Genomic DNA, 13,209 nt, shown 5'->3' on the forward strand with positions numbered 1-13,209 from the left:
TGTGCGCCCAGGCTGTGAGTTGGAAATGCAGAGGAGTAATCACCCCATTCATTCTTTATTCATTTACTTCATCATCCTTGCATCTAGTCCACCTTTAGTGAGCGCCAACTTACTAAAGGACACTGAGCTGGACCTACAGGGGATAAAGAGTCAAATTCACCCCTCCTCTCTCCCTCCCGCAGGTACTCGTGTATCTGGGGACTGGGACCGGGTGTCACCAGGAGCCTCTGTCCTGGGAGGGAGGGGGTCCGTGCTAACATGGGTGTCTCTGTGTTTGATGTCACTGGAATGGAGGCCTTGGCTGGGCATGCTGGAAACAAAGACATTAATATGGATGCCGAGGCTGGGGGAGTGGGGAGCTGCCATTTGCATGATGTCTGTTGACCTCTTCCACACGCATTCAGGCTTACACACTTACCAACTATATGACCTTGGGCAAGTTCCTTTACCTTTCTGAGCCTCATGGGGCTAAGCAGAGTTCATACCTTATAGCTTTTCTGTTGGGAAAGAATGAGAGAGTCTATATAAATTGCTCAGAACGGCGTCTGGCAGGTAGAAGGTGCTCGATGTGAGCATATTTAGGTCTCTCCCTGTTCCCCTGTGGAGCCCTGGGATGCAAGCAGGCAGGCAGCTGGTCTGATTTACATGAAGGCCCTGGGTCTACGGGGGGAAATGATGACTGTGGCCTTGAGACTGGGGCACTGGCATTAAGACTGTCCAAAAAGCAAGGTCGTAATGATAGGATTGAGGGTTTTCTCTGTGCTCAGCACTATCCCATGCGTTCTACATGTACTGACTTATTTCTCTCAACAAGCCTGCAAAGCAAATACTGTCACTGTCTCTACTTTCAGGCTGAGGAAACTGAGGGACAGAGCTAGTAAAGAACTCTTCTGAGGTTTCTCAGCTGGCAAGGAGGGGAGGCCAGGATTTGAACCCAGGCAGTCCTTATTCAAATCCATGAGTCCTATTCATATCCACTGTACCCTTCTTTGACAACGGGCACTGCAGAAAGACAAAGCATTTTGCTAGAGAGAGAGTGTGTCGTCCTACCATTGACAGGAGTCTGTGAACCCATGGAAGGGTGGCAAGAAGGGCCAAGATCATGTTCTGAATGCATTTCTCAAGAGCACCCCCTGGACCATGGGGTTCCTGATTGGCTCCTGGGGTCTGGTTGCCTAGCATCATTTTTCTGATAATAGAATCCATCTCTTCCTTTCAGAGAACCACTCTTACCCTATTCTCAACCAGGTGGTCAGGCAAGGCTCATGCACCAACCACTAGTTCAAAAATGGCCAAAGCACTAAACCTGGTCAATGACAGTAAGGTCCCTCCATTCAGAGATTGGTTCATGGGAAGCTTGTGACTCAAGCCAGACCAATCAGAGAAAATTCTGGGACTTTGACTCCTCTATTGCTCACGGTCCATAAATAGCAACAACAACAATTGCCCCTCCTCCGCCATCAGACGTCAGGTGAAGAGCAGCAGATTCATTATGACCTGGGCCCACACAATACTTGAATCTCCAATCATCACCCAAACTTCCATTGTTAAAAAGTAGCTGTGATCTAGAAGCCAGACATCACTTTTTAACAGCAACAAATAGGATCAAGTAATGCCCCTATTAAAACCTTTCAAAGGCTTCTTCCTGCTCCTAGAACAAAGTATATGCTCTCCCCTGCCAGCCCGTCTTCTCATCTCACCCCTGCAGCCCCACACTGGCCTTCTCCATTTTCATGTGCCCGGCTCTTTCTCACCTCAGGCCATCTGACCGTGATGTTCGTTCCCCAGTCCAACCCCCCCCCCCCGCCCCCCGCTCATGGTGGCCTCCTTCTCAGGCTTCTGTTCCAATTTGAACTTCTTCTCCTTGGAGGGGCTTCCCCAGCCTCCCAGTCTAAAGCGGTCCCCAACATCCTCCCTCCGCATACCCTTGGTGTTTCCTGTTTCCTTGTTGTCATTGTTTGACCTCCAGCGTTTTACCATGAACTCCAAAGGGATCTTGGTCTGCTTCGTGTACGGCTATGTCTCCAGTACTCAGCTCAATGCCTGGCACACAGTAGGTGCTCAAGAGCAATCTGTTCAATGAGTGGATGACAGCCGAAGATGCGATTTCGTTTAATTACCACGAGCTCCTCGCTCAGAAATGGCATTTGCCCCCAGCCGTGCACGAATATCCATTTTATGCATACATATCCATTGAACACTTACTAGGTGCTAAGCACCACACCACCGTCCAGAGATAGTGCGCACAAATAGAACTCCGGATTTTCGAACCTTGTAAACGTTCTAGTTTGGAGGAGAAAGACAATACATAGGTGAAAAAATAAATTGCAATGACGATAGGTGCAATAAGGAAAATAAAACAAATTAGCCCGATGGTGGCTGGGGCAGCTTTAAGAAGGTAGTCAGGGGAGGCCCCAGGGAGGCAATGACATTTGAACAGAAACCGTAGGGAAGAGGAGGCAGCAGTGGGGAGACGAGGCTGGGCAGGAGCGTGGCAGGCAGAGGGCTAAGTGAGGACAAAGGCCCTGAAGCCTGTGGCCCTCAGTGGGTCCAAGAAGAGGAGGGCTCAGGTGGAGAGTGACAAGGAGGGGGAGGAGGTGAGGTGGGCCAGATGCGCAGGGGCCGGTGCCATGGGGCCTTGCGGGATTTGGAGTGGAGATTCGGGAGGCCACAGGTGAGCGGGCTGTGATTTGCCTGGTGCTGGTTCTGGAAAACATCCCTCTCTCATTATTTGCTTCTCAAAATCCAGGCTGGACTTCCTGAGGTAGCCCAAGAGGCCTGGAAAGTTCCTCCCCTCTGCCTCTTCCTAGCATCCCTCATTTAAGCACAATCCGCACTCATTACCAGAAGGAAAGCCACCTGCTGGTAGTTGTGGTCTCGTTTTGGTGCCCCCCACCCCCTTGTCCTTCTCCACATCCCTCCACTGCTAAAGGGCCTTGCACGGCCACTCCAGGCATGGACCCCTGCACTGCGGGCACTGACGCAGCAGCTGGGTCCATGGCTACGGTGGGGGATAGGTGTCTGTGAGGAGGGTCTTAGGAAGGCTTCCTCCACTATCCATACGCCCTCTTGCTCTAGAGAATTGTCCAGTACGAGATGTTCATTCCTGTCAGAGGGGACACCCGGCCCCTGGCCACAGGACGAGGCAAGATGGCCTGGGAGAACCTTGAATCCCTCCTGTCTTCTTTTTCTGAGGTTGACTGAGCAACAGCCAGGAGCAGCCCATGGGTGCATCCCCACCCCATCTGTCCCGGGGCCAGGCGCAAAGGCCCCCCGGGGGAGGTAGCTCAGTCAGTCACACCCAGACCAGCGAAGCTCATAGTTACATGCTGTGCTCTGCTCCGAGTCATGCCCAGGGTCCTGTCTGGTCCTCTGGCCTGGGAGGGAACAGCAGAGACCCGGCTGCAGTGTGCGACTGTCCAGGTGGGGACCCCAGCTCTGCCCTCCTAGCCACGGTCTGATGGCAAGTTACTTACCCTCTTGGTGCTATTTCTCGTGAGTAAACTGGGAGTAACAGTGGAACCTACTCTACAGGCCAGTGGAGAGGGTGAGTGGTTCATTTACATGTGAGAGTGCAGAGGAAAATGCCTGAAACATAGGAAGCACTCCAAACATGTTGGCTCTTACCCTGCCTTCCTCTCTTTCCGGTCGGTTGCAAGAAACAGAAACCTACTCAAGTTACTCCACGTAAAGGCGCTGAGTGTACGGCCTTCTGGTGAAGCAGAGGCATGGGGTGGGTAGCAGATGGTTTGGCTCTCAAAGGCCATGGTTGCTTCCATGTGTCTCACCAGACCCATGGGCTTTCTCGTGTTCACCGAGTCTCCTCCCTCTTGACTTCAACCCCCATATGGTCCATAAGCGTCACGTCCTTGCCGCCAATCTCCTCATCACTGTGGCCATGCATCTTCCCCTCGTCTGGCTAACACGTCATTTTCTTACTTGCAGCTCAAACCTCCTTAAAAAGGCCATTTATTGACCCAGATTATCAAGGGCCAAGGTTACTAACCAATCCACCATCAACTGCCTTTGGCTCAACTGCCATTCTTGGCCCAATCAGTTGGGGCCAGGAGATGGGGTGACAGGACACGAAACGTGGCCACTAAAGCCACAGGGGTAGTAGGATGTTCCCTGTAAACAGCAGGGTGGGCATGGCAGGGGATGGTTGCCATTTCCCATGTGTGTTTCTGCAGCCTTCTGACAAGACACCAAGTGAGCCCTCAGATTTGGAAGAAATAGTCAAGATCAATATCCCCAGCCATCTTATTTTATAGATGAGAAAACTGAGGCCCAGCCCCGGGAATGGACCTGCTCCAAATCTGGTAGCCAGCAAACGGCAGGATCCTAGCTCAAGGCTTTTCCTTAGAGCTCGTTTGGTTCAACCACTCATCAGAGGCTCTACCACGGACTCTTCCTGTCTCAGACAGTGACAGATGCCGCAAAACCTCTTCAATGGGAAGACGTGACAGGGACTAATACAGCAGCATTTGTGGAGTGCTTGGATGGCTTGGGCATGTTACCTAGCTCTTACCTTCCAGACTTCAAACCACCCTGAGAAGTAGTCTCTCATTAGCCCCACATTCCTGAGGAAACAGCGGCTCTGGGAGGTTTGTCACTTGCCAAGCTCAACCAGCTGATACAAGTCACGGCTGGGAGCCACGCTCAAGTCTGCCTGAACCCAGGGCCTTTGCACTTGCACCCATGCCCTAAAGCTCACCAAGATCACCCAGCCAATGCAGAACGTGGGAGTCGGGTATGGTACGGGTGGGTGTTGGGGAGAGTAGCTGGATCCCGGGGAACACGGGCCCAGGACCAGGAAGGCCAGAGGTGTCTTCTCTCCCTTCTTGTGATCCTGGCACTTTGGGCAAGTCCTGGCTCCTCTCTGTTCCTCAGCATCCCCATCTGGAAAATGAACATCTCCTCTACTATAAATCCATATGTTCTTTGGGGAGTTGGAGTAAAAAAAAAGAGAGAGAGAGAGAAAGAAAATAAATATGGCACTAATGCTAGGAGTCCCTAATAATCACTCTCCTCGATATTAGACTTCAAAAGAAATTGATAAATAATAGAGTTCATCATGGGTTTCCAGGAGAAGCTGGCGTATACACTTTAATCTGAAGGTGCTTGTCAGGGCAATGAAGCCTCCCTACATTCAGGATTTTGGGGACCACATAATCCTGCCTGGCCTGGAAGGGCTGAACCAGTAGGTGGTTCGTACATTTCGTCTGGCAGCAGGGTGGCAGAGGGGACAGGTTTGGGCTCTGGCCCTGGAGCAGTTACGGAATCCCAGACTAGACTCTCCTACACATCCATTTCCTCGTGTATAAAATAGGGCTATGAATGTAATTCAGCCCTGCGGGTGGTTTTAAGGGTTCGATGTGAAGTATGGGAAGTATTTTGTACGTGTTCTTAGGAAGAGCATTAGAGTAGATGCTTCGTGAGTATTAGCTTTATTATTAAGTTGATCTGCAGTCCACGCATAACTACAAAGTTTTAGGGTATTTACATGGACATTTTTCTAGGGTATCAGTTAGTTCTTGTTGCATAACTAATCACTCTAAACTGTAATCACGGAAAACAACCTCCATTTATCATTTATTATGGGTCTAAAGGATGAGGACAGATCCTAGGATCGCATTTGGGCGGCTATTGTTTACTGACACAGGGTTTGGGGCGGGGGGTCGACGCCACCCCGGGAACCAGGCATTGCTTAGGCCCACTGGTCTACCTTACCCATCAGGCCTGCTTCGGGAGCAAACCGCAGCTCAGTTCCGGCCAGTGTGAAGCAAACCTAAGACCTGCATTGCACTGACAGGATGTGCAGACGAAGGGAGCCTCTGCAGAGATCCCAGACAGCCTGTGCGAGCATGCGGTTAACACGCAGAGCTGAGGAGAGCCAACCAGAGGGAAGCAGGGAACCCCAGCCTGGAGGCAACACTCCCATTCTCGTGTCCTCCTGTGTTTGAAGCCAGTCCTAGCCTTGAGTTTCCAGTTAGTGAGCCAATAAATTCTCTTTCAAAAAGCTGTTTGGATTGGATAGTTCGTCACTAGCAAACAAAGAGTCTTAAACAGGTATGCCCAGAAACGGACGGCGCAGCAACGGACGGCTTTGTGGCTACTAGCAAAGCAGAGAAGCACTTAAAATGTGCCCTTTCTTTGTGCCTCCAGGCACAAAGACACTGTCCTAGTGATCACTGTCGTAAGGAGTCAAAGCTGACTTCAGAATCCTGGAGGGATTATTTTGTGCAATTAGACTGTGGGCAGCTTGAGGGTAGGAACTGGGTCTTACCCACCTGTTTCCCCAGAAGCTCACTCAGGGCATGCTGCACACGAAGATGCTTCCTACACGCTTGCTGAGTCACGAGAGGCCTCTGAGCTGAGGCTGTCAAGGGAGCACGGTTTCTACAAGCAAGTGGACGGAATGCATATAAAATGTAGCCTGTCAGAGGGCCTCACAGTACTGGGATCCGGAATTAGCTTAAGGCCAGCACTGAGCGCTGAGAGCTTAGGGTGAGACTAATGGATTCCCTGAGGCTGGCAGACAACCTCGTTCTCTTCCGCAAAGAAGCCCCTGCTTGAAAATCCATCAGAGAGTTCATCAGAAAGGAAAGGTCCAGAGCCTTCTTGGACTGCAGCGGGCCGCAAGCTACCTTAATCGCGGGATCCCACCTCCAGTGCTGGGGTAACAGGCCTGCTCCATGACAGGCAGTACAGTGAACTTGTGCAGAGCGCGGCTTTGGAGTCAGATTGGGCTCCTTCGCTTCCTAGGCTAACCATGGGCGAGCCACCTCACCTCTTAGAGCCTCGGTTTCCCCATCTGCAGAATGGAATTTAAGAAGGGTACTTACCTTCAACAGTCGTTTTGAGAATTTGATGAGAAAATGCATGTGAAGGGCTTTAATGTAGCGCCTGGGACAGAAATAAGTGATGAATAAACACTTCACATACACACACACGCAGATTAAAAAAAAAAAATCCAAGGGATAGTATCACATGTTTGAAGACACAAATGCTAAAATGTTGCATATGCCTTCACAGGGAACTCAGTATCCTGTGGCCTCTGGTGACCTGTCTCAAACTTCCAAAGGCACTATTGCAGATGACAGCTCCTTTTCCCATTTGCCCTTGCTTTGACATTTCCAGCTTCCACCTTCCCAGAGGGCCTCCCACGGTGACCTTTCTCAATTAGCTCTACGTTGAAGCAGTCCTCCTCGGACCCTTGGCCTTCCCCATTGGGTCTGAGCGAAGGGAGATTTCAGGGACGGTTCCTGGAGGAAGCACACAGAAACACCCCTCTGGGACCTGCCCACCCCCCACGTGCCACCTCACCCTTCCAAAAAGCCACAGGAGCATGTTTGAGAAAAGTTAAGCTGTTTTATTTCACAGGATAGCTCCACGTCAAACCAGCAGGCACCATCAGAATACGCAACAGAGGATCCAATCAGACACTCTATAGGACGGGCGTTTGGTCGTTAAGGTAGAGAAACAAAATCCGGAAGAGGGCGACACTTATCATCACGTGGGGACAGGCAACCAGCAATTTCCTAGGGTTGTTTTCGGTTTGTTTTTTTCCTGACACAGTTTGGGGAGGAAGGAAACCAAAGGAAACTAAATTGACCAGCCACTCTGAAGCAATCAGAAACCAAATCTATTGCCAAACCATGTAAACAGTCACACCGCCCAGAACTAGAGTCTGAGCCGAAACTCTAGCCAGAATCTACTTCCGTCTAAGGAAGGCAAAGTGCACTCTGGTTGCTCTGGTTCAAGGAACAGCTTTGTTATTTGCCTGGGACAGTTCACACAGGAAGGAGGTGTCGGCAAGGGGCAGCGGTGGCCATTCGGCCAGTCCCAGAGGATGGGACAGCGGGACGCTGGCAGATTGACCTCAGAGAAGCCAGGAGGAGTCCGACACCACAGCGAAGTCCCTTCTCTCGGCTCTCCTGGGCAGCTTTGGGTATGTGGGGAATTCTCTACACGGCTGCTCCGAAGAGAGGAGGCCCCAGAGAACCGGGGAAGTTGACATGAAACGTCAGCATTAGCTCTGCATAGCAGAAAATCAGCTAAGCAACACCTCGCTCACCCCCTCCTGCCTTGTCCTCCCCGCCCGTCCTCCCAAGCCCAACAGGGCCCCCTGCCATGGTTGTGAGCCAGCCATTCTTCTTTCTGGGATGCTCAGGAGAATGAGGCATTTGCTCTAGTGTGGAACCATCTGGATGTGTGAAAAGTTAGGAATAGAAAAACTGAGAGGAAGAACCATTACATTAGTCCTTGTGGTTTTCCATCAGCCGTGTACGTGTGCTGAGTGCCAAAGAGCCACCAGGCCACAGGAAGTCCTCTGCATTCATGCCTCCTGAATGAGAAAGAAATATACCCAACAAGGCACTCCAAGGGACTCCGACAGAGAAGCCAGCCCCACGTAAAGGCCCTTGCCCACACTGGCTCCCCTTTGCGTACCACAAACCAGTTCTGAAGTGTTTATAAGGCAGATCTCTGAACTGCTGGTTCCAGCCGGGAGCCCAGCGCGGGCTCCATGTCCCTGGGTCTCTTCCCACTCGGATTTCTTCGTTGAATAGAAACCTTCCATCCCTTGGGAATCCATTTCTCTCCTGCCCCTTGGCCTGGTGACCTCAGAGAAAAGACTCCCAAGTCTAATTCCCAAGCTTGCAATTCCCTCCAGTTGTGCGCTCTGTCTGGGGTTCAAAAGGCGCTTCAAGGTGAGAAATCGTTAGCACTGAAAACAAGGAAAGGCAAGAATTTTTCATAGAATCCCACAGCTCAGAGCAGCTCTTTAAGAGGAAGGGGGAATAAGGGGAGAGAGGGAGAGTGGGGTAGGAAGCACGGCTTGTTCTCAATTTTATCGGAGAAAGGTCTTTAGCGGCGGCTGGGCCCCAAGGCCCAGGAAACTAGACCAGGAATGAATTGTCTTTGGTCAGTTTTAAATGAACATCTTGCTGGTTCATTCCTAAAATAGACTAAACATTGGTTACACGTAAAGACAAAAGGCTTGACCTCAGGGTAAGTCGAAGGTTAAGAAAAGAAATCGTTCTGTGAAGAAAAAAAAATAAAATGCCCGTTATCAACGAACTGATCAGTATAGCTCTCAGTAATGGCGATGAACAAGTAGGTAAACACCACTCCCCCTTGTACAATTGGTTATATTGAGGACTACTAACTAGGTTACTACATTTCCCCCACACTCACTGTACAGTTAGGTTTCTGGTATTTGTTTTTTACATTGATCTAGCTACTAGGTGCAAAGATTTGGTGAGTGGCATTGGCTATAATTTAATCGTAGCCTTTTAAAATTACAATTTCACATTTTAACAGTTACTTTCCAGCATTTAAGCAAATACAACAATATATAGTGGACTAACACAGGCAGGAGTCAGGAAGAGAATGCCAATGCCCAGTGACCGTGGGTGGGCCGGGGTGTGCGTGGAGGGTGGCGGAGACATGCATAGTGCCAGATGAGGAAGTGGGGGTGGGGCTGGCACAGGAAAGGATTTTTCCACTTGGTTCTGCATCAAGGGACAGATCTGGGGCTGGATGAGTGGGGTGTGAGCTTCCCTAAATGTGAACTCATCAGCCGTTTCCCAATGGAAAAATAGGTGCTTAAAGAAAACAGCTAAGGCTCTGCCTTCAGGTAATTTGGTTAAGGGCAGATCCATTTTCAGTAAGGAAAAAATGCAGTCGAGTCATAGGAACCCACATGGTCTGACTGGTGTTCTATTTATCAGGCAACAGATTTGTCAACTCCGATTTTCGCTTTTCATCTGGTAGTCATGGCAGAGAATGTGACATTTCGCACAGAGGCTACTGCGTTTAAGGTCTGGGAGTATCTCTGGGATAGAATGAGAAGCTTGTGTCCTGGCTGGACGACATAGCGTCCTTGTAGGTAAGTGCCTGACACGGCCCTCACTCTCAGCCATCCATTAAATCTTGGGCACGTCACAGCACATCCCAAGGCCTTGCTTTCTTTCCTAAGCTGTAAAACGGGGATGTCGTCATCTGCTCAAAGACAGAGGGGCTCCTAGCTGGTTCTGTGGCTCTTTCATTTCCGGGAGCTCAAACGGAAGGGTTGGTTGTAAGCTAAACAAGGAAGGTCAAGTTTGTCACTGACCTCTCCCTGGCACTCTTTTTGTGCCCTTTCTCGACTTTTCCAAACTGAGTGTGCAAACTGCCAATCCCTCCGTCGAGACAGAATGGCTTACCACTCCTACACACCCAGGTATTAGTGACCTGATAGGTCCCTCCCCCTGGGGTGTATTTACCTTTTTATGGAGGACCAGAGGAGAGGGCAAAACTTAATCCAGTGGGGTGAAATGGTAATGACAGAATTTCAAGCATTAATAGCTGGTATCTCTGCAGGGCTGTGCTTCAGGGCTCTTATGAAACTGTTTGGAAAATTCCACCGCCCAGTTCCCAAATGCCATTAGGAGGCTTCAAAGCGAAGGTCCTGGATGGGTTTTGATCTAAAAGACTTACCTTACTAATGATACTAAACAGAGCAATTTGTCGGCCCAGTGCTTTCCAGCTCACAGAGCTTGCTCATTTACATTTTACCTTTATTCCCTTCATTTTCATAGCAGGAAACTGGGGCTCAATGAGGTGGAGTGACATGCCCCAAGTCCCACAGCTCCTATGGGGTGGGGCTGGGACTCAAACACGAGACTTTTGATTCCAAACCATGGAGATGCACTCAGAGGCCTCAGGAGAGAGAGAGAAAGCTTGAGAACAATAAGGAAGAGATCCTTGGCTTGGCATGAGGGGATGAATCAAAGCGGTCCCCATAGGATGTGATTTGCCTGTAGTCCATTAGCCAGAAACAGCCTATCTCTGGAAAATGAAGAGATCAAAAGAGGAAGTAAAATGGAACAAGAGTGATCCAGAAGGCCTTTTCCCAGCTGAGAGGCAGAAGTCTAGCTCCTAATTCCTAAAAGTCACTCACCTCAGTTCTATCACCATATTTGCAATTACATTAAATGCTCTGGAGGTGGTGGGGGGAGGTTGGGGGGGCAGGGGTCGGGAAGGGAAGGGGAGAGTGGGAAGCCATTTCACCTGCATAAACTCAACCGGAGTGTTTTCTGCGACAGAAAGTGCCAAGGACGGCCCCTCTCTGGCCCCTGCTGAGAGGCTCCTGTGCCTCAGGCAGGAGGGCACCAGCCAAAGTGGGTCACGGACTGATTTTAAATTAAGATGATATGACTGAAAGCCTCCTTGCCTGTTTAGTTCCAGATCTGACACAGTATAATTAGTAGAAAGAAGAAAAGAAAAAATTAAATATTTTGAAAATGGTATAAGTTAAACCTCTATAGTTACCACAGGTTTATTCCTACAGCGTGTCTAGGTTTTGAAGTGTTCCACACCACTGTTTTTGTTTTTCCTTTTTCCCAACCACACAGAACACTGTGCTACGACGGGGCTTAGGTTCTCACTATCCCCTTTTTCTACGTACAAACACACAGATGCTGTGGTCGGGGCCATCTCGCCAACATCCTCCCGTGCCTTCAGGGGTACAGTTGGCCCTCGGCCTCCGGGTGGAAAGGCAGGGTCTCTGGGGTGGACGGGGGGGTTCTGTGAAGGGTTCCCCACCTCTAGGAGCAGCCTGCTTGGGGTACCGCCTGCCCCACCCTTTCGTGAGGGGCAGACTGTTCTAGAAGGCCACGACTTCTGGAGACAGTGGGAGACTATTTTTGTGTGTTTTCTGCAGGTTAGTGGTGTATTGCTTCGTTCGCAGTCACTGAGGCCTCTAAATTCTCCCAGAAAGGTCCCTGCAAGTCCCACCAAGTAACTCAGCGGGAGGTGTTTGGTGGCATGGGTCTGAGGTAAATCTAAGTTTCATAAAAAGAAAAAAGGAGATCCTATATACATTTAGTCATGTGTCCAGATCTAGTATATGTATACAGATGCATAAATATATTTATATACACACACCTACAGACACATACATACATGTACGTGTGTATATACGCACACAGATATATACACACATACTGATGTATGCAGAGAGAATGTCGAGAGAATCATTTTCCAGTGACCATATGCGGGGAAGCCATTGAACATTCTGCTCCGATCGGAGGCGATGCTCCAGGGGGGCCTCTGGCTCCTGCACCTGCACCCTTCTGGGGGCCTGCTCACGCACGGGAGGTCTGTGGGATTCACATGGCTGAATGCGAGCTGCGGCCGGCGCCTGGGCCTCAGCTCCGCACAGACGCGCTTCCAGGCGACCTTCTGGCCCCTGCCCGACAAGGCCGGGAGCCCTGCGACGGCGGCGGAAGTCACAGGGGCCGCCCTCAGCGGCGGCGGGCCACGCTCGGCGGGCCAGGGCGGTGCCGCCCCGTCCTGCAGGTCACATGGTGCCCGACTTGTCCGCTGAGCTGTTGGGGAACATCTTCTCGGTGGGCGTGACGGCCGGGCTGCCCACGCCCGAGCTGCTGCTGCTGCTCGAGCGATGCTGGACCACCGGCCGCACGGGCCGCATGGGGGGCGGACGCAGCTGCGCACCGGCCAGACGGGCGGACAGGGCCGGCTTGAAGGTGGTCATCATCTCGGTGGACGAGCTGCTGCTGCGGCGCATAGCAGCGTCGGGGTCGCGGATGACGATGGTGTGCAGGGGGCTGGCGGGCTCCGAGCTGATGGGGCCTGGCGGGTTCTTCAGGGGCTCCAGGGTGTCCAGCACCACATCTGGCGCCTGCTTGACCGTGTTCTGTCTCTCGAGTTCCCGCAACTCGTGCAGAGCCGTGCTCATGGTCTTCTCGATGTCCTGCCGACGGAAAGAGCTCTGGTCAGCACAGAGGCTGGAGGCCTGGGCTCCAGTCCTTCCTCAGCTGCTAATCGGCCTATGGGCTTCTTAGGGAGCTGTCCCCGCACACGAGCCTTGTGGCTGGGATGGAGAGGAAACCTCCAGGGTGTCCTGTGACCAACTGAGGGAATCCTGGTGGGCATCACCTGCACACTTGCCTGCACAGCTAGCACACTGCAATGAGGGCAGGTTGGACTACTGGTCGAGAAGGTAGGCTCTGTAGTCAGGCATGGGTTCAAATCCTGACTCTGCCACTTCCTTGCTCTGTGACTTTGGGCAAGTTACCTCACCTCTCTGAGCCTCAGAATCCTTGTTTGTGAATATAGATCATTATAACATGACCTCAGGGAGCTGATGAGTATGTTAAATGATATAGTCCCTGTAAAGAGGTGGGCATGGCCCCTGACACA

At 51.1% G+C, this 13,209-nt stretch overlaps 1 protein-coding gene across 1 annotated transcript in view; it reads right to left on the reverse strand.

Moving 5' to 3' along the window:
- Positions 1–7,358: 7,358 nt before the first annotated feature.
- SRGAP3 (SLIT-ROBO Rho GTPase activating protein 3) overlaps positions 7,359–13,209 on the reverse strand; it is a 243,204-nt gene continuing 237,353 nt past the window's right edge. Inside the window, exon 22 of the mRNA XM_026501279.4 lies at positions 7,359–12,760. Within this exon, the coding sequence (XP_026357064.1) occupies positions 12,347–12,760 (414 nt within the window). The 3' untranslated portion in view covers positions 7,359–12,346. The remainder of the gene's footprint in view (positions 12,761–13,209) is intronic.

Source organism: Ursus arctos, unplaced genomic scaffold, assembly GCF_023065955.2.
Source record: "Ursus arctos isolate Adak ecotype North America unplaced genomic scaffold, UrsArc2.0 scaffold_14, whole genome shotgun sequence".
In the NCBI taxonomy this organism is placed as follows: Eukaryota; Metazoa; Chordata; class Mammalia; order Carnivora; family Ursidae; genus Ursus; species Ursus arctos.